The 22,965-nt window shown below is 38.9% G+C and overlaps 1 protein-coding gene across 5 annotated transcripts in view; it reads right to left on the reverse strand.

Moving 5' to 3' along the window:
• Positions 1–22,965, reverse strand: part of p120ctn (adherens junction protein p120) — a 914,089-nt gene that overhangs the window by 763,482 nt on the left and 127,642 nt on the right. For all 5 annotated transcript variants that reach the window (XM_067140690.2, XM_067140688.2, XM_067140689.2 and 2 more), the window contains exon 3: positions 22,363–22,531. In XM_067140690.2, coding sequence (XP_066996791.2) covers positions 22,363–22,531 — 169 coding nt within the window. The remainder of the gene's footprint in view (positions 1–22,362; positions 22,532–22,965) is intronic.

Consider the following 22,965-nt stretch of genomic DNA (forward strand, 5'->3'; position numbering starts at 1 on the left):
TCTTCTATAAGTAATACACTCCCCCCCCCTTCCCCCCACTGCTAGTACCTCCCATTCAACCAATAGACCCGTAGCCACACCCACTCTAATACCGCTCCCTCCAACGGCATCCCACCACTACAATACGCGCAGCAATACACTTTCCTCTTTCTCCCCCACCGCTTGTAGCTCCCCTCCAAGTACTACAAACAAGCCCATAGTCACGCCTTCGCAAACAAATCCCCCTCAAATACAAATCTATGGCTATAACACACATAGTTAGAAATCGACAGTCATCAACAACTTTCAGCTCATTACATGACAAGTTACCCTCATGATCGTCGAATGGTAAGTGTACACGATTTCCACCTAAAATTTATTATGATTTTTTTTTTTTTCCCTTATATAATTAACACCACGCTTCTGGTATCCTTTTGCAGATTCTATTTTTGATCCAACATTCAACACGTCAGATACATTCAACTGTCACATTGCCTTTTCGACCAGCATGTCAACAAACCTACATGTTGTGATAGTGGTATGTTCCGAGCTGTCAGTGGAGAGATGGTGTGGGAGGACATCAGTAGACGAATAAGTTTGAGTGGTGTCTTTAAAAGTAGGAAAGATCACAATATTAAGATAAAATAGGAATTTAAGAGGACAAATTGGGGCAAATATTCGTTTATAAGAAGGAGAGTTAGGGATTGGAATAACTTACCAAGGGAGATGTTCAATAAATTTCCAATTTCTTTGCAATCATTTAAGAAAAGGCTAGGAAAACAACAGATAGGGAATCTGCCACCTGGGCGACTGCCCTAAAATGCAGATCATTAGAGATTGATTGATTGATTGATTGATTGATTGATACAGTTGGGGACTAACATTTTGATGACATCCCTACTTGATTTCCAGTTCCCTGTTCCCTTATCACTGCTCCCTACGCCACCCCGTTTCCCTTAACGTACCTCCCTATAACCCTTCTAAACAGAATTTCCTAACTTAAATGTACCATTGCAATTTAAGTTAAGGCCATCTGAGTGCAGATCCCTATCTCTTACCCACCCAATAGGATCTAGAAATCTCACTCCCAGTTTCCCATGTACCCACTACATAGTCTCATTTAAATCCCCAATCACCTTCCAGTAAGTATATCTCCTACATAGTATTCCACCGATAACTATCTCCGCTTCCTTAAAATTCACCCATGCGGTATTTACCAGGTCCTACACATCCCTAACTATGTTGGTACTTATACCTGCTTGTCTTACGTTGTTAGTACCATCGTGAAACACTACCACCTTCTCCTTTCCCTCTTCCTCCTGTTCTACTTTCCTCAACACCTGCTTTAACCTAATTCCTGGATAACACTCTACCCTGGTGCCCTTTCCTCCACACACTTTCCCCACATGTCTAACGATGGAATCCCCCATGACCAGAGCCTCAACCCTACCCACCTCATTTGATCCCCTCCCCTCCTGGTCAGTCCTATCTTTCCTGACAGCTGCAGAAGCTACTTCCTCCTCCCTTTTCTCCATCTCATGACCCTATTCCACCTGTCTTTTCCTATCCACTACTCCACATTTCCCTTTCTCCTACTTCCACACTTCTCACCAACAGTTCCCTGTTCCTCATCTTCCCTCGGTTGTTCTACCTGCAGTGACTCGTACCGATTTCTCACAGACACCCGTCCTGAATTCTGATCCTGAATGGAGCCCTTAGCCTGCAATCTCCTTCCCCTTAAAACATTAGATCACCTGTCTTCTACAATTCCCTCCTTTCCTTCCCATCCCTCTTTGACACCTACTGTATCCTGTACATTGTTTGAGGGTGGCCTACTTTCCTTCCTGTCCTCTGAGAGAATCCTAATTATCTCCCTCAAACTCTCGAACTCATCCCTCATACTCCTTAATGCCTGGCCACACCCACAGTTCCTAAACTTTTACACAAGCGTAGATCAAAGAAATGTTATGAGGTAATGAAGTCTGAGGAAGATGGATTGTGAAGGTTGCCTTTGATATGTTGTAGAACCAGCCCCCTCCAATGATCAGGATATCTGAAACATTCTATGCACGACAGATACGGTTGTATAATCTTGCCTTTGTTATTCATGAGAAAGAACAGCACAAAAATAACACTTTCATCTACACTTGGAGTGAAGATCAATCCGGAAGTGGATCGAATGAAGTTATGTCTGCACTGCACAACTTCCTACGAATCCTTGAAGAGAAAATTATTAGAGAGAATGCCCCACCATGTCCTCATACCCTGAGACTCTTCAGATTCTGCAAGCAGGAAGAACAAAAATGCAACAATGTTGGGTTTTCTACTGAACCATGTTAACACCAGTCATGTTTTCAATGGTTTTCAGTGTAGTAGAGCACTACTTCCCGATCAGGGGGCACAGCTTTATGCCTCCTGATGAGTACTAGCTAGTCCATCCTGGCTAAACATGGTAGTGTAGAAGTTCTTGGTAAAGACTGGAGGCGAAACTTCCCAAAAAATTCCTCCAATAGAGTTTTGACATTGAAATTACCATTTTTGATGATGGAGCAAAGGGTGTTTATTTACAAAAAGGGGTATAGAAGCAGACAGGCCAAAAACACACACACAGGAGACCCAAGTATATACAGTGTTCTGAAGAAGACATCAGGCTATTCCTGGTGATCCGGCTGCAAATCCTGCTCAGAAATCGAGGAGAGAAGAACAAGATTACGTGAGTTAAAGAAGAAGGATGTGGAGAAACTATTAACATTTGTGCAACTCAATCCAAAGGAGAAGGCATTTTATGAAAAAACTCTGGGCCACTGAACATCACTGGCTAAGGACAATGATGATTTTTACTGGAATGAAGAAAAACCTCTTCTGTAACATAACCCTGATGTCAAGCTGTAAGATGACTTTAGTTATGTTCCAATGAGGTAGCACTCAGGAATGCTTTTGTTTTTATAATCTACGTACTTAACCACTCATACTTTTTCCAAACTGCACTTAGTTCATTTTTGAAAAAACCCAGCATTAAAATCCAGTACTTTTCCAAGAATGGACGTTTGTATTACAAAAATAATAATGATCATTCTACCTTTAAGAGGCAAGTAAGAAAGGCTGTGGTACAAACATTATGAATAATACCTAAATCACTGGCTTAGCCAGGGTGTGGGGGGGGGGGGGGGGGGCAGGTAGGCCGGACCCCTCAAAATGTTTCCTGAAACTACAGCGAGGAAAAGCCGTTGTTTTATGTTTGGTACGAACAATTTAAGAACTTAGGTCGAAATGTTAAATTAACGTAGAGACAAAGAATCTACTAGCGCGGGGCAGTAGCGCCATACATAACTCTCCATATCTGTACTGCTTGAAGGAGCTTGAATGGTAGGAAAACACTTAGCATTGCGATTTGCAGGAATACTCCCCTGTAGAGGCTTCAATATTGGGAATATAACTGCATGTTGACAAATGTCAAGAGATGAGAAGGGCAATTAGCAAGGGATTACTCTGTAGAGAACCAAAATGTGACCACCAAGATAACTGGGGACATGCCCAGAAACATTTGCAGGCTTATATCATTGTGTCAGCTTTTGTAGCTCGGTTCCTCATTACGATATCCCAGGGACACTGACACAGCTGGGTCGCGATTGTCGGGTTGTTCCATGGTTGAAAGATGTGCTGTATTTAAGCTGTAGTGTTGGGAAGACTGTGACAGGATTGTGAGCCGCACGTTAGTTCCTGATTTTGTGCCATATTAGCTACTTTCTTGAAGATGGAGCATTTTGTCATAAAGAAGCCAAAACTACGTAACTTACATCCTCGGCAAGTTATGAAAAGGGTTTTCTTATTCTAACAGCAGCAGTAGCATGTAGTAGCAAGATATGATCATGGATGCATTCGTAAGTTCTACAGGTAGGCCTGTCAGTTTTGTCAAATGCCCGGGGACTGACTAGAACCTCAAATAGCACCATCAAAATGGTGGGTAACTATTTTGTAATTGGCAGGTGTGATAACTCAGTTCCAATGGTTCTATCTTCTCATCAAGACAGCCGAGGCTTGAATCACAGTCGATGCATGCAAAAAAGTTAAAATGGGAAGTCACGTTCTGTTGATTCAGATTCTATTTCAAAATGTAGATCCCGTTGCTTACCTTTCTTTAGTACTTTTGAACCATAACCACTTCATTTATGGTGGTGTATTTTGAGTATCAAAATATTCTTGGGGCTTACCTTAACTTAAATGGTGACTGGATTCAATGGTGTACCCAGAAAATAATTTCAGTGGGTGGATGCAAGTCCAGAGCAGTAGCGTGGATACGACCTTTTCTTGGGAGAGGGATATAAAAAGAGAGCCGATCCTACTGAGTGCAGTGAAGGATCTTCGAATTGATATTGATGGTTTTGATTGTTATTATGTAATTATATCCAACAATCAAAATCATAGCTTCTGTACTGTTAAAATAAACCAGCTGCATTATTGAAACTGTTCATAAAATTAATAATATTGTTCTTCATTTCTGAGGAAATAGAATCGTCATTTAATTTGTCTTCTTAAAAAAAAGGAACCACTCTCCTACTACGGCCCATGAAAGTGACCACCTTCCATATCATAGATATTTCCATTACGGGAGACTGAAGGCCAACTCTACTGCACCCACAAATAAGGCTATATCTTTTACATCCATGACTTTATTAACTCTGTCTGTGCCGGGAATCGAATGCAGGATGTCTTAAGTCAAATTATAAAATAAGCAGACCTAAAAGTCAACTGCCGGGCCCACAGTGTAGGGGTGGCGTGCCTGCCTCTTACCCGGAAGCCCCAGGTCGATTCCCGGCCGAGACAGGGATTTTTACCTGGATCTGAAGGCTGGTTCGAGGTCCACTTAGCCTACGTGATTATAACTGAGGAGCTATCTGACGGTGAGATGGTGGCCACGGTCTAGAAAGCCAAGAATAATGGCCAAGAGGATTAGTCGTCCTGACCAGTGGTCGCTTGGTAGGTGATGGCCCTTCGGGGCTGTTGCGCTATGTGGATTGGTTTGGAAAAGTAAACATAGAAGAAAGCAACATCCCTTCAAGGCTCTTTAGCTTCCAGCAAGTTCTTCCATCCGGTCTCATATATCTAGGACAGCTGGAAAATGTACATACTAATAAATGCTCCCCATAAAACCTTTGTAAAAATACTAACTGCATCTATTTACAACAATAAGTACAAACGCCTAATTTTCGTGTGGCTCAGTTGGTTGAGTCGCTGTCCTTCCAAGTCCGGGTTCGTAGGTTCAAATCCCAACTTAGGCTGGTAGCCTTTAAAAGGGTGTTGTAATGGCAACACCTCCGTGTCAGTATCTGGCACGTTAATAAAAATGATACATACGTATATTAGTGTCACAAATCTGTAACTTTATACTACTATATTCTGTATCCCAGGCTTGTGGGGGGAACTAATAGGACAAGGTAAACCCTACCTAGCATTATGTTGCAACATGTAGTTTTCTTTACCAACTAACAAAATATTTATACCCATACCCCTTGTGTTCTATATATACACACTATGTTGTGTGTGTGTATTTCTTCGCTGCATTATTCGCAAAAATGTCACTTGCTTTATAGCTTATCACATGACCATTATTACAATAAATTTACCGTATTTATTCTAAACCAGAATATTGCACCTTTACGCTAACTATTTATTCTTGCATTCATTTCACTACTATTCGGAATATATGAAATGCTGCAGTTATGTCAGGAAGAGAATAACAAATGAAGACGAGGGCCTGTGCAGAGGTGGGGGGGGGGGGGGGGGAGAGGGAGGTTCGAAGGAGTCCAGACATCCCCAGGAGTTTTAACTAATGCACCTTTATTAAGCATTTTATACATATTTTATTATTAGCTTACGGAATCCGCATGAATCCACCACACTCTTACTTGGAGCCAAGGACACTCATTTCCTTATTAGGTATTCTATACCACCTAAACTCTCTGGAAGTTTGGACACCCACCAAAATAAAATTCTGGTTGAAGACCTATCTTAGTGCCCCTCCCCCCCACAAACAGAAATCCTGGCTATGCTATGACCTAAATATATTAAAAAAGAGCTTCTCCTGAAAAATACTATTTTTTGACTTAGTGCATTTTGGAATCCACCTCTTCAATTATAGCCTCCATATTTGATACACTCGGGCTGATGGGACCCATCGTCATGATGCATAAAATTTTCATATAACAATTGTGGCAAGAAAAACTAGGATGAGATGAACCACTACCATCCCCGTTACTTGAAAACTGGATTAAAATCTTTACTGATCTTCCAGCACTAACACAATTCCACAATTCATATCAACAGGGCGATTCTTTGCAGGAGAAAGCTAGTCTAAATACAAATTCACAACTTCTTACAAGTTTCTGAATGGGCTCACGCAGCGTGGTTATATCTGCAGTACCAACCAATACAGTGAAATTTCAGTGCATTTGGTATGTTCAAAATCCAGAGCTGCTCCTCCGAAACAACAGTCTCTGCCTAGGTTAGAATTGCGTAAATCTCTTTTGCTAGCATGTCTAGTTGATAAGACTACCAACACACTGAACCTGAAAATAGACAACACATTCTTGTGGTCTAACTCGACAATGTACTCTCGTGGCTTGCAGCTGAACCAACAGGATGAGTTTATACATATATGGAAAAGAAAGTTTGTCGCTAATCATGTCCCTGAGATAGATCAGTTGACTGGAAGAGCTGAATGGGGTCATGTTATACCAGAAGACAACCTGCCTGATGTTCTTTCAAGGGGAGAAAGACCACTCAAAGTTATAATGTAATGAACAATGGTGGCATGGACCAGCATGGTTAGTACAAGACACAATTAGCTGCCCTACTGACGACACAAACAACACTGCAGAACTTCCAGAAAGAAGGGATACGGTAAAATGTTTAATTGGTGCTACTCCATCTGATGAAGCTACGACAAGGTTCTCATCTCTCCGTCATATACAGATTGCAAGAAATTCATGTTCAATTCTTGAAGACACAATGTAAGAAAACCGGGACCATTATCCGCAGAAGAGCTCGTAATTGGACTTATGATAAGCATCAAGCTTGCTCAATATGCGACATTTGCAACAGAAATATGCAAGTTGAACTCATCAGTTTCACAGCCAAATTCAATAAGAAGTGTGAACCCACTCCTAGATGGGAACGAGGTATTACTGGATGCCTACAATACTCTTTGAAACCATTTGCAGAAAGGTATCAGATCACATTCTAACGTCATAATGTAACCCAGTTGATTGTGACAGATGAGCATGTTTATCTGCTACATGCTCATGTAATTCATGTAACAGCTTCATTTAGGTCCAGATATTAGATAGTGAGCATAAAGAAAGGATACAGACAGTCATTTACAAATGTGTGAAGTGTTTTACACGAGCCTCGACAGCAACACAACTCATGGGGCAGCTACCACCTCCTCGAGTGACTCCATCGCACCATTCTTGAATACGGGAGTTGATTACACTGGCCCACATACATTGAACAGCGTGTAACCAGGAGCAAGGTCATGGCAAAATGCTATGTAACATTGTTAATTTGCCTTTGCACCAAAGCAATACACTTTGAATTAGTTCATGACTTGACCATGCAGGCCTTCACTGCCGCCTTATGGAGATTCACAACCAGCAGTAGTTCAACCTGAACTCACGACTGTTCGTTAGACTCTCTGACGACCCTAATAAACCATCATACCTAACTCCTGGCCACTTTCTAATAGGAGCTGCCCTGCTATCCTTCCCTGAACCTGACCTTAGTGATGGCATGCATTGTTATACTTCCAGACAGCGCTACAGCAGAACTTTTGAAGACAGTAGTCTAATGACTATCTTAATAGCTTACAACAGTGGCAGAAACGGTTGATGAGCCAGCCTAACCTTCAGCCTGAGGCTATTGTCTTAGTTAGGGACAACACCACTACTCCTCTCTCTCTTAGCAACTTGCAACGGTCGAGGAAACTAATCCTGGGAGGAATGGACAAGTATGTAGGTCACCATTCGTACCAGGATGGAATATTAAAGCATTCTGTATATAAACTTTGTCCATTGCCAGCTCAAAACTGACACTTGCAATGACATTCTGTATCTCATTTTGTGTTGGTGTTTAATCCTCTGTTCTTGTATTGTAAGATTTTAATTATGATCAGTGTCTTTTATTGCCTGTGTTTGGTTCTGTAACTTCATTGTAGGATTTAGAATTTGTTCAGTTGTCATTATCTGAAAGCTAAGTAATTTTTTCTCCTTCTCTCTCTGTCTCTCTAAGTTATATCGGTTGGAAGTTGTGTGTATTCTTGTACGCAGTGATCCATAACAGATTGGTGATGAAAGAACTTCATAATATTGCTATTTGTTGACTGTAAATTCAACATTTGTTGCTGCTGTTAAATGTGATACATATAGGTGTGGCAGTATGTTAGTGCCTTGTAAGTGCTGTCTGTCTATATCGGTCCCTCAATCCTGAGGATCGTGATCTCTGAAGATATTTCTTTGTACCCATTTCCATCCTCCACGGTCTTCTGCTATACGGGTAGATTGTATGAACGATGTCTTTCTTGCACGTTTTATGCCACCTGTCCAGCGTATAGGTGCTCGCCCATGCTCCCTCTTTCCCGGCACGTTTCCCAAGATTATGTGCTTTTCAAGGCTTCCTTCTCCATGACGCCTAATATGACCAAAGAATTGGAGAATCCTCTGTTGACATTTTGCCGATAACCTGGTACTGATGTTCAGCTCCTTGAGGATGGATTCGTTGGTTCGAAATGATGTCCAAGGAATGCGAAGCATTGTTCTCCAGCACCACATCTTGAATGAGTTGATCTTACTCAAATCTGTAGCTTGTAAAGTCCACGTTTCAGCACCATAGAGAAAGATAGAGAATACCAGTGTCTGTACTAGTCTCATCTTTAGCTTTACAGAAATGGAGCGATCCTTCCAAATGTGAGATAACTGAGACATGATATTCTTGGCCATGGCAATCCTCCTCCTGATCTCTATTTCACAGCTGTTGTTGCTAGTTACAATGGCACCAAGGTACAACATTTCTGAAGCCATTTCCATTTCGCTGAAGGCACTGAGTGCATTCAGCTTGCCATAATTTTTGTCTTTTGCATGTTGATCTGCAAACCCAAACTGATGCTCTCAGTTCTGACACGGTCTAAAAGCTCTGTCATTTCTGCCTCATCCATGGCAATCAATACAGTGTCATCTGCATATCGGAGATTCAAGATTCAAGATTCAATATCCTTCTGCCACCAATAGGAAATCCACCAGTCCATCCAGCCAATGCAGTTCTCATGATGTACTCACCAAAAATATTAAAAAGCTGGGGTGACAATATACAGCCTTGGCGAACGCCCCTTTGTGTCTTGAAGATTTCAGACATCTTGCCATTTATTCTGACAACTGCTGTGTTAAGACTCATATAGATTCTTTATTAACCAGATAAGATGTTTTGGAACTCCCATTTCCAATAACACTTGCCAAAGTTTCTCCCATTGAACACAGTCAAAGGCTTTCCTATAGTCTAGAAAGCAAATGATCATTGGAAGCTGGAATTCTCTGCTCTTTTCACTTAGTTGCCGGATGTTCATCAGCTGTTCTCTTATGCCTTTTCCTTTGACGAAATCAGCTCGTTCAGGGGGAATCTGTGAACTAATATAATCTTGGAGTCTGTCTTTCAAGATATACAACATGATCTTGCTAGCATGTGAGATTAAAGACAAAGTCCTATAGTTATCACATTTCATTGTTGAGCCCTTTTTATGCAAGGGGATGAAAATGGATGTAACCCACTCAGCTGGCCATTTGCCATTTCTCCATATTTTATTGCAAATGTCTGTGATAATTTGAGCACCAATATCGCTCGTCTCTTTCAGTAGTTCAGCTGTTATGTTGTCAGAACCCGGTGCTTTGTGCGGTCGCAACGATGTAATTGCTGTTTTTTTTTCCTGAAGTAAGACGTCTGCTTCTTGTTCAAAATCTCGCCATTCAATCGTCGGCTGTACTGTATCTTCTTTATACAACTCCTCACAGTACTGTTTCCATCTATTCAATACAATTTCAAAATCATGTATCCTATGATCATTAGAATCTTCTATGGACTATTTTTTTTTTTTTTTTTTTTGCTATTTGCTTTACGTTGCACTGACACAGATAGGTCTTATGGCGACGATGGGATAGGAAAGGCCTAGGAGTTGGAAGGAAGCGGCCATAACCTTAATTATGGTACAGCCCCGGCATTTGCCTGGTGTGAAAATGGGAAACCACGGAAAACCATCTTCAAGGCTGCCGACAGTGGGACTCGAACCCACGATCTCCCGATTACTGGATACTGGATGTATGGCTTTTCAGGCGTTTGCTCTATTAACCAGCATTTCGTCTTAGGTCTGACACTAGACTCGACTGACACATCCCACTCTGACGAGTCTAGTGTCAGACCTAAGACGAAATGCTGGTTAATAGAGCAAACGCCTGAAAAGCCATACATCCAATTTTTGATCTAATTTTTGATATGCTCTATTGGTGGAAAAATATCTAATTCTCTTCATGGGAATTTAGTATTACTACTGGATACTGGCCGCACTTAAGCGACTGCAGCTATCGAGCTCGGTCTATGGACTATAAACGAAGTTTGTATTTATTCGACAGCTGTTTTACTTTCCGGTATATATCTCGTGTCTCACTGTGATGGCCATGAGGTTCAATTTTTTCACAGATTCCCGACATATACTTATGTTTGTCTAAGCGGCAATTACGCTGAATTTCACGACACGGCTCAAAGTATCTGGCTTGAATATGCAAGCCTGTTTCTTTCAGTTGTTTCCACTGTTCTATGAGCTGTCACGTATGATCACTCATCCAAAACTTACGATGACTCTGTATTGGAGAAGAATGTTTCATTGTAAAGGTCATTATATTTTGTTTGAGGTTTTCCCATGTGGACCCTTCATCAGTACTGTGCTCCCTTCTAGTGTTCAAATGAACATTTTGGATTTCCACACCAAAAATCCATAAGTTTTCACCTTTTACTTTTTGCATTTTACAAGGTACACAGCGCATACCCCTGAGTTTCAACCTGAACACCATAAACAGTAGTTGGTGATCTGAGCCACAATCTGCACCAGGGTATGTTTTTGCATTGATGACAGAGGATTTCCAGCAATTGTTAACCAATATAAAATCAATCTGATTTCTATGAAGACCATCAGGGGAGCACCAGGTATACAGTCGAATATGATGTTGAAAGAATGTGTTGGTTACACATAATTCACGTTCCATACAAAACTGTAGTAGCCTCTCTCCACTATAATTTTGCTTTCCAATGCCATTATGGCCCACGATGTGTCTAAACTCATTGTCAGTGGTTGTTTTTCCAATCTTTGCATTATAGTCTCCAAGAACCACTGATATTTCCTTACTTGGGATATTCTTCATTACATGATCTAGTTCTCCATAGAATTTCTTGATTTCTTCTTCGCTCGAAACAGATGTAGGCGCATACACTTGAATGATACGGAGTTTACATGGTGCTGCCGTTAAGTGTTAAGTGGATGCTTCTGTCATTAACACACTAACATCCATCCACTAGATTTGCCAAATGCGGAGGAATAATTACTGCAACGCCATTGGCGCTTTCATCATCTGGATCAGAAAAGTACACTGTATTACCCTTAGTGGTGCAGAAGAAGCCATTACCTTTCCAGTGTGTTTCAGATAGACCTAGCAAGTCTAGATTGTGATTTTCCATTTCGTTCTCAATGACCTGAAGTTTCCCAGGTTGCAAGAGTCCCCTTACATTCCAAATTGCTATTTTATTTTGGCGTCGAAGAGATGTTCTCTTTACAAAAAACAATATAAATATAAGTCACCACCTTATCAATACAAAATTTATTCACATTCAGCTAGTAAATATGGTCAAGACCGGTTTCGACCCCTAGGGGGTCATCTTCAGTTGATATGCATAAAAGATATATTTTACAAAAACATCACATATAATGATTAAAACTTAAATTAAATCGAACTGATCATAGGCCTAAATGTTGGTATGTATGTCTTGGTACATTTGAGCTATTGTATGTGTCAATCCTAAGTTTTCCAGCATACAGTGTCAAGGTAAGTAGTTAGCTAATATACATCATCCATGAAATTACATGCTATTTTTCATGTTATCACTATCTAATTTGGGTTGTACAATGTGGAATGAGATATACATACATTTGTGTAAATTAATAGTAGTAAGTTCAGTAATATACATTAAAAATTGGTTCTTAAATTACATTAATTGATTATTGATCAGTCGTATGAAAATGTAGAATTATTGGTTTGGACACTTGTGATTAAAATATTAGTATGCAATACCTTGTTGGCATATATCTTAAATACTAAAGTATCAGTTTATAAAGCCTATTATTCTTATTTTATGTCTTGGAATAGGGTTAAACTTTTTTAAAAACTCATCTCAGATCTCAACAGGCAGCTACACAGAATGCATGGTTCCAACACCTAACATACTTTGTTTTCACAACATATATGCTTCTACGATAAAATCAACGTGCACCCTACCAGGACGCATAAGATTCAACGCGTTCTTACAAATGTCACCAACTCAACATATTACGGCACACAAAAAGAAGAACATGCTCCATCAATATATTCAAGACTCTTAATAGCTCTAACAACAGTAGCTGCCTAAAATATCTCCAGACATACAACCAAATATTACCTGAATTGCAAGCAGATTATACAAATACTTACCTAACCGCAATTTTGTATATAGTTATATATTTTTACGGACCCATTTTATCGGAACATTATAACTAATCAAATACTGTTGTGAAAACCTCGTTAACCCCATTTTACCCCCAAAATTGTATATATAGCACCACATATCAATAAGGTTAACGCAATGTATTTTTAACCAGGCATATATATACACCACTGTTTTAGTTATGTGTCCAATTTAACAAGATTATCCAATGCCTATGCTAAACAAAACAAGTAGTTTTTTAAAAAGTTTAACCCTATTCCAAGACATAAAATAAGAATAATAGGCTTTATAAACTGATACTTTAGTATTTAAGATATATGCCAACAAGGTATTGCATACTAATATTTTAATCACAAGTGTCCAAACCAATAATTCTACATTTTCATATGACTGGTCAATAATCAATTAATGTAATTTAAGAACCAATTTTTAATGTATATTACTGAACTTACTACTATTAATTTACACAAATGTATGTATATCTCATTCCACATTGTACAACCCAAATTAGATAGTGATAACATGAAAAATAGCATGTAATTTCATGGATGATGTATATTAGCTAACTACTTACCTTGACACTGTATGCTGGAAAACTTAAGATTGACACATACAATAGCTCAAATGTACCAAGACATACATACCAACATTTATGATCAGTTCGATTTAATTTAAGTTTTAATCATTATATGTGATGTTTTTGTAAAATATATCTTTTATGCATATCAACTGAAGATGACCCCCTAGGGGTCGAAACCGGTCTTGACCATATTTACTAGCTGAATGTGAATAAATTTTGTATTGATAAGGTGGTGACTTATATTTATATTGTTTTTTGTAAAGTAATATCTATCAATACGGAAATGAAACTTATGAACAACAGTAGATGTTCTCTTTACGATGTTACTCCTCCCAGTCGCAGATTTCCCACACAAGGCCTGGGAGTCTACCTCATGTGCCCAGTCACCAATTTCACACCATTCAGCCTGGACCTGAGATGGCGCCGGGTGTCAACCGGATCGCTTGACGAATTCATTTCCAAATTAGCCATATCCATCAGAGATTCTCTTGGGAAGGTAGTGTGGTAGTTTCCCCTTGCTTTCCACACTGCAGTATCATGGCCGTTGAGGCTTATTCAGCAACGCCCATAATAATCCAGTGATGAGCCGATCCAAAGTCATTCTTTTTACGCCTCATCCTGGTACTGATAGGTACTGCTGGCCCTCTATCAGGGATGGATTCCAGTGGCATTTCCTCCACTGAAGGGACCATCACCCCACTTAAAGGAGCTCATCCGCCAAAAGCCGTTGGCACCCTTAAGGAGTCGGGTTATTTACCGCCGCCCAACACACGGCCTTGGGTCCTGGCTGTACCGTCTACTCCATTACCGAAGCAGGGTAACCTGTAAAAGCTGCTGCCTTGTAAATGTGGCAAGGGGCTGCCAAAGGCTAAGGGAGATAACCCTGACAGAAAACCCTCTGCAGTGTTAGGCTTAGCAAACCAACTGCACCGAGGTAAATGATTGTTCCTTTTAAAACTAAAACCACCCTCAGATGCAAAAGTGTTCAAATTACTGGACATGGCAACTTTTCAGGCAGCTCATGAAATTATGAAATTATGAAGCTCATTGTAAATGCAGGAAGAGAATGGCATTAACCAAGAAACAGCTGAGAATCAGAACACTCAACATCCTTACTCTCACTAACAAATGTGAAGAACTCTTACACATCATGGACAGGCGTAAGCTTCAGATATTGGGGCTGAGTGAGACAAAGTGGAAATACTGTAGAAAGAAATCTCTGAGAAATTAATATATGTTATACTGGAGTGGGAACATGAGTGAATCCTTCATAAAGATTTAGATATAGAGACAGATGCCACCTGTGTGAATGACAGGATCATACAGATGAGATTACGAGATGGAAATGTGCATCACACTTTAATTCAAGTATACGCACCTCAAGCAGGATGTACCGCAGATGAGAAAGAATTCCTTACCGAACTTGACGAACAACTGACAAAGGAGAATACTATTATGTTTGATCTGAATGCCCAGGTTGGTAAAGAGAGAGAAGGTTGTGAAAACATCAATGATCTCATGGCTTTGGGAACAAGAAACTCCAAAGGAGACAACTTGATTGATTTATACGTGCGAAACAACTTAGGCATACAGAACACATGGTACCAGAAGAGGGAGAGTCATAAAATAACAAGATACAGTAGTTGAGATGGAAAGCTGAAGACAGTGATAGATTATATCATCACTGATGGTAAAGTTGGTCGGTATGTTAGTGATGTCAAAAGTCATATCCATCAAGTGTCTATATAGCGACCATTAGCTATTAATAGCTGACCTTAAAGATGCCCATGTCCCCAAAGCTAAGTGCACGAAAATACCAACAATTAAGACCTGGTTATTGAAGGACTCTGAGAAGAAAGGGAAGTATCAAGCAAGGGTAACAACAAAATTACCCAAAACTGAGATTAGAGGGGTAGAAGAAGAATGGACCTTGTTCAAAGAAACTCTTGTAAAGGAAGCTGAGGAAATCTGTGGGGAAACAACTGCAAAACCAATAGAGAAGGAATGCCTTGGTGGAATGACAGGGTGAAGACAGCAGTAAAAGAAAGAAATATGGTGAAAAGAAAATTTTATCAAGTAAAACAAAAAATGGGTGCTTAGAAGAAATGAGGTAGAAATTGAAGAGCACACACAGGAATATCAGACCAAGAAGTTGGTTGTAAAATTACTAATCCAAGAAGAGAAGAAGTGCTGCGATGACTTTACTACCAGTATAGAGGAAGACTGCCAAGGAAGTAGGAAGTCTTTATATAAAGTAGTAAAAAGAAATAGAAGTGAATATGGAAATGTCTTTGTGCTGGAAACAAATTACGGTGATTTGATAAGAACATAGGAAGGGATCAGAGATGAAAGAAATGAAGAGGTACTTCAGCATGTTGTTAAATGGAGATGGAGACAACACCACCACCAACTGCAGAATAGACAAAATCCAGGAAAACCCATCCCCCATTAAGATGGCTTGAAGTTGAAAGAGCACTAACGAACATGTGAAATGGAAAGTCCTCAGGCTTCGATAATCTCACCTCAGATATAATAACGGCAGCTGGAATACCACGCTTAAATTGGCTATACGGAGTACTCTCGGTGATTAGGGAAGGAAACAAAATCCCAGAAGATTGGAGAAAAGGAATCGTCATCCCACTGTTTAAAAAGTGCAACAGATGGAAATGTGGAAACTATAGGGGCATAACATTGTTGTCACACTCCCTGAAGCTGTTGGAAAAAATCATTGAAATGAGACTTAAGACGATAGTGGAACCTTTGCTTGAGGAAGAAAAACACGATTCAAGAAAGATCGAAGTACTATAGATCTCATTTTTCCACAAAGAATGCTTACAGAAAAGTACTGGGAACATGAAAAGAATCTTGTGATTACACTTTTGGACAGTGAAATGGCCTAGGACACTCTCCTGGAACAAGATCTAGGAATGTCTGTAAGAGCTCAACGTGTAAAAGTACCTGACTGGCAAAGTAAAGATGCTATACCAGAATTGCTACAGCTGTGTTCAGATAGACAACGGAGGATCAAAAGTGTTTGGGACAAAGAGAGCTGTCCTACAAGGAAGTTCCTATCACCACTCTTGTTGTTGCTGTTGCTGTTGTTGTTAATGATGATAAAATGATGATGATAATGGACAAGATCAAAAAGTCTAACAAGAAAATAGACAGCAGATGAAATGTCCTGGTATTTGCTGATGATGTGCTGTAAAGGGGAGAAACAGAAGCTGAAGTATGGAAAAACTGACCGAGTGGAAACAATACATTCAATAAATTTAAGATAAGTACAACAAAGACTCTGAAAATGACCATCATCAGGAAAGGAGCAAACTCAAAACTTTTTGGAAGGAGCAAAATTAGAACCAGTTTCTCACTTCAAGTACCTCGGAAGCACAATCTCCAAAAACAACCCTGTCAAGATTTAAATCAAAGAATTTCATTTTTGTCCGTATTGAACTGAGAATGGCAGATAGGAAACTTAAAAGGGTCCACCTTTTCAATACAAATAAATGTTATAGTTTATTTACAACATATATTTACACTTGGAACTAGTTTCGACGCTGTTTGGCGTCATCTTCAGCCAAAATGTGGGAAATAGGCTAGCATGTAGACATTTATATTACAAGGTGTTACATTAGTGTGATTAAATGAGAGAACATGAAGACGCGAAGTACAATGTCAGTTTCAAAGTGGTCATGAAGGGTGAGTCAAAATTGTATAAACATGAGATAACATAATCACTTAAACAATAAAACATATAAACTGTAACAAAACCATGCAGAAGTACGAGATAATTGGCATTGGAGATTTAAATTATTTCAGACACTCTTCCATTGAATGTTGCCTGCCGCGAGTGTAGTACAAAACATAGGTTATATTTCAATAAACACAATCTTCTCAAAAATGTACATATCATTATAAAAAATATTTGGGTTGAGGTGAAATTTGGCAGTTAGGGATTGAAATCACTTATTCAATAAGCGCCAATTCAAAAAACAGCTGTAAAGGGTGAGACAAGAGTTGCACAAGCGTGAGTTTGGGTTCGATAAATGCAAAAAACACGAGAGACCCTCGAAAATGTAGGTTCGTAATGGATTTGGCACAAAAGGTCTGCGTTCAATCATTCGTTGAATGGCACCGGTGCGAGTGTAGTTCAAATGTGAGTTAGGATTTAACAGCCTCATAGAATTGCACGTGACATCTGAACTTATGTTGCGAGATGGACTTGGCAGTGAAGGTTCGAATTGTAGATATTCAGTAATGTCAATTCAAAACAGTCCATGAAAGGTGAATGCAAAAGCTATAATTCATACAAGGACTCATAAAATAAAATTTTCAAATACAAATAACATATTCAACTTTTCGTGGTACACGGTGAAATTGGCAGTTAAATAATTAAAATTTGTAGGTTTCTTCGTCAGGTGCCATATAAGTCAAGCGCAGCGTAAGTATGAGACAGGGTTAAACATATCCAAACTGGTACAATGCATATTTGAATCCAAGTGTGAGATGAACATGGTAGATAAAGAATCACTTTGTTGAGGGTGTAGTAAACATATTCAGCTCGACAATAGATATAAAATTGGAATTAAGGAAGACGTTCCTCTAAGCTCTCAGAGCAGCAGCAGCAGTTGGTGGTGTGTAATGATCTATTTCTACTTTGCATGTTATTTTACCATTGTGTTATTTGTGATTAGATCAGTTCTTATTTCGTTGATAGTCTTGGTTTGGATCATATTTGTTCTACGGCATAATGACAAGTTAAGAGTCAAGAATTGGAAGATTTTTTTTTTTTTTTTTTTTTTTTTTTTTTTAAGACTACCTTAATTTGTTGCATTGGAGAACAGGTACCAAATTAAGTCAAATCAAATCAAGTTAATTAGAGATAAATCAACCCCTCAAGCTGGCAATTTAACTCCGAGCTGCTTACTTCCCCGGTGGTATTTAAATTTAAGCTTAACAGAGGTTTAGACACCATCAAGTTAGAATTCATAATGATAAGTCTACAAAATATAATTTATTGAAAATTTTAGGAATACTTACAAAGATCATTACCAATGTTTTCCAGCAATATACATGACGGCTGCAGTTCAGAGTTGTCCATAACCACCCACAATATTTACACGAATATATTATTTGGATAAGTTCCATTATTTCAGGCATATTTACAAAAAAAAAAAAAAAAAAAAAAAAGAGCAAGAAATATTTTTGTTGAAAATTTAGGCGGTCTCAAAATGTTCATGTATAATTTTCAGGAGAGGCTTAATTTTAAAATAGCTTTTTAGGCCCCATATTGTCAACAAAAATGTAAATATTGCAAGACAAGTACAAACCCGTCCCTTGACACTCAAGAGATTACAGGGGCTTCTAAAAATGTGTGACTGGTGAAATAGCTCTTCAGGGAGGGTTTCTGCATTATCCCTCTCTACAGTTATAAGCCCTAAGAATGCAAATTTTCTCCTCTGTCACTGGCTCTCACTTCCTGGTGCGCAACCGTGGTTTCAAGGGAGCGCTAAGTAGACACTGTGCCGCATACCTACTTGTCTCTCGAAAAATTACATCAATGACTTTGTCACCAAATAACAGCAGAAAAGCAAATAAAACCGACTCAAAACGCTTTTTGGTACCCAGCACACCCGTGAGGATGATCTTTTGTATGTTCATGACGAGATCTAACTCTCGCCACAACCAGTGAATAGCGAAGTTATTACAGCTGAAGCCATTTCTTTTTCACCTGCTCTGTCTGCCACTTCTGCAGTAACCTCTTGTTTTGCATAGTCACTGTCACATCCCTACGAAAAATACTGCTTCCCGATAGGTCACTTTCACTACTGTCATCTATCAAAGGAATAATTTCTGCACACTGAAGAGAATGAGACGGACTGGTCATTCTTCTGCAACTGAGTAGCATCTAGCCTGCGAAGCAAAATATACCTGCAAAGTATTTTCTTTCGGTACTTCACCTTTATAAATGGCAAGAACTTTCAAGTTAGATACAGTTCACAAAGCATTCTTCAGATGGCAGGAAAGGATGCGATACATTCTAAAGCAACTTCTTTGAAACTCAGGGCACATTTCATCTTCTATCCCTGATCAATATGAGTCAAGAACAACATATATCGATCAATTTCGTATTAGTTCCAGTTATGAAGCCAAGATGGCAGGAAAATACACAACTTGCTCGATTCGTAGGGTGAAAATAAGGTGAAAAAATTATCCCAGAAAACAGCAGTCATGCACGCGTAAATAAGTGTTCTAAGTTATGCCTGTACTGGCCGTTCATGGTACGTAGTGGCAGGAATGAGTAGTCGGGAGGAGAACAATACGTTAAACTTCAATATGAAAAAAACGTCAATTAATTTCTCTCAGGGCATTAACAATAATATAAGACAGGTAAACATTAACTGCAAAATTTAACTATTTTAGTGTTAATATCACGAACAAGACATAACAGAATATTTTGAACTTAGTGTTCTATTGCTCATTCCAAATCATGTAACAGAGGACTTAGGCCTACCACTCTGTTGTTGTGGACATGTGGACTGCCATACTGCTTTGCGATGTCATGTGGAACAGAGGGCATGCATGCTTTTCCACGCTATTCGAGACCCCGTTCGGGCACAACACTACATGGTAGTCAAGCTCAACATTTTATCTCTGATGTAATTATGCTGACAATAATGATTTATCATTTAAATTTAAAGTTTTACAGTATTTACGTGTTAATTTGGAGAACCCAGTGACTCAAACATGTATTAGTATTATGTTACTAGGATATATCTAGGTTGTATTAGCCAGAGAGTCTGTAAAACGGGCAGGGCAGTTCGCCCATTTAAAAGGTCCTGCGCAAAACACTAGACTTTATCAAAATCAATGTTGGTAAATATAATAATTTTTTATAGGTACTGAAATAACATCTAAATAATTGATTAATGATTGGATGACTTGTAATTGTTAAAGTTTTTAAAATTTCAGTGAATTTAATTCTGGAAAAGGATGAGCATTTCATTCATTTAAATTCACACAATTGTAAACTTTAACTTTCTAATGGAATGAGTGTAATATTTCATTTATTAGGAGACTACGAATTTTGACAAGTTTGGTTTGATTGTAATTAATTGGTGATCTTTTGTTAGAGATCATTTTCCACTATCCTAGTTATTTAGGATGCTGGATAATTTACAAATAAATCTGTGCACTATTTAACATAACGTGCCATCATTCAGTATTGTCTAATATTGCACTCAAAAATATTTACAAATATATATGCATTTATGTTTAAATTCTGTTAAATCTTTAAATACTTGTAATTTGGAACTTATCTGAGTGAAATATTCCAACAGTGCTTCCTCACTCTTAATAGCATAGCATGATTTTTCAGAATCTGATTGTGTTCTTTCCAGAATGAAACGTGTCATTCTAGTTTTAATTAAGTCATTTCTTTTTCAGGTATAATTCTGTTATCACGATGAGCCATATCATAATATGCTTCAATAATGGCATAAGTCACATAGAGTCACAGGGAGTGAAGGCAGGAACCCTGGATGGCCGTGCCATAGGCTGTAAGAACCCTGTATTGCTCCGGAAAGAACAAATTCATCGAGTTGGAATTGAGCCGCAAGCCATGATTTCATTCATGCAGACCCCTACTACAACACCAAGCCCAACCGCAGCAACCAGAAGGGGGTGAGATTTGAACGAGGGGATCTACAGAACAATTGTCACAGGTTAACGAACCTCTCTTCCCCAGGGCTGGAATCATCTGAATTTAAAGCAATAAATCTGCCACTATGCTAAATTCCACAGATCTGACATCACACAATTAAGAACAAAATTATCGAATGCCAGGAGTTGATAATATTATTTACTTGTGCTGAATTGAGAGAAGTGCGTATTTGCAGGAGTGGCCATTGACATCTGGTAGGCATGATACAGATGTTGATTCCCATAGGGAACTTGAAATATTTGTCCTGAATGAGTAAATTCATAATACCAATATAACTGGTCCGTTATTGGACATTAAAAATTTTCCAGCTAACTCACTCCTGGTTGTCAGCGTTTCACCCCAGTGTGCTAAGTTGGGCTCATCAGTTGGTAAATAGCACACCCACCAAGACGCATGGCTAGTGCATACCATGTCCTCACAGGGACACAGAGTACTGCCCCCAAGTATAACAACAGCCTGATGCAGTGATAATGATTGGTGGAGATAATTGTTCTAGAGGCAACTATACACAAGCTTTATGCAATAAATAAGAAATTTGATAAATACGAAATGAGAATCAAGTGTGGAGAAGAACGAAAAAGAAAGAGAGCGTAACTTTTTGGATATGGAAATCAGCAACAAGATACAACTTACTTTTCTCCATCACAAAGAATGGAAAAAAAACAGAGTGATGATATTACAATACAACAACACTACATACCTATGAATACATGTGCACCCGAGATCTGCTCAGTAACAGAAATGGATGAAAATTGCACATGGACAGTAAAAATCCAATTTCTGAGAAGTATGTTACAAAAGACAATACGTGAGAAAACAATTAAGACCCGATGACAGAATTAAATGATGATTAAACGAAAGGAACTCCAAGAAAAACCCAGGATATGATGAGTGAATCTGGTTATGAACAGTATAAACCAAAGAGACTTGGACTAAAACATGGTAATGCAAGAGAACGGGGTGGAAATACAGAGTAAAATGCAGAGGAAGTACATTCGTCCTGACTCCACTGCATCTGGATACGTAAAAATGGTAACGATGATGATTTCATCCTTGCAGTAGGTTCATAGTGGAGTTTCATTACTCTCCAATAACTGAACTTCTTCTGATAACTAACAAGCGTGCATTAAGTGTGGGCCAGCAAATTATAGTAATAATTGATTCCACAGTAGTTTAATACTGATTTAACTAGGCAACTTATTCTGAGAAATCTGGATTCTCTAAACATATCAACATTAAGAAACACCATTTATTAGCCAAAATTTTAGAGGAAATAGAGCAGATTACTTACCTGTTGTGTGGTTTGCTGCTTTTGTGTACGGGAGACGAGAGTAGCTGCATCTCCACTTTGAACAGAGAGGTGAGATGAGTTTGGAGAATGATTGTCTTGATGACCATTAGTTGGATGATATGTCACATCCAAGGAATATGAGTTAGTTTGGTGCAGCTCAGGTTGACCTCTGGAAGAAATAATAATAATAATAATAATAATAATAATAATAATAATAATAATAATAATAATACAGCAGGAACAAGAAGATAAAAAGGAAGTTTCTTCTCCATTGTCATAATCTGCCTTCCCCTCCTTTATTCATGCAAAAATTTACAAAATTTCTTTCAAATTTCACTATTACTAATGATCTACTACCTTTATGTCAACAAAGGACTTTTTTTGGTGTCTTTTGTGAATGGACAATGGGCAAAAATAACTTGGAGTTTGATTTATATGCATATGAACAAATATAATGAATATGGACTTACACAGCCCATGATTAGTAACACGAAGTGCTCATAATCCTATACCCACATCTAGCAGTGACCGTATCTTCAGTCTCCAAGGCAGAAATTACACCGACTGAGACCGATTACCTCGGATCGAGTAGGGGTATTTCAG

This window comes from Anabrus simplex, chromosome 2, assembly GCF_040414725.1.
Source record: "Anabrus simplex isolate iqAnaSimp1 chromosome 2, ASM4041472v1, whole genome shotgun sequence".
Classification (NCBI taxonomy): domain Eukaryota; kingdom Metazoa; phylum Arthropoda; class Insecta; order Orthoptera; family Tettigoniidae; genus Anabrus; species Anabrus simplex.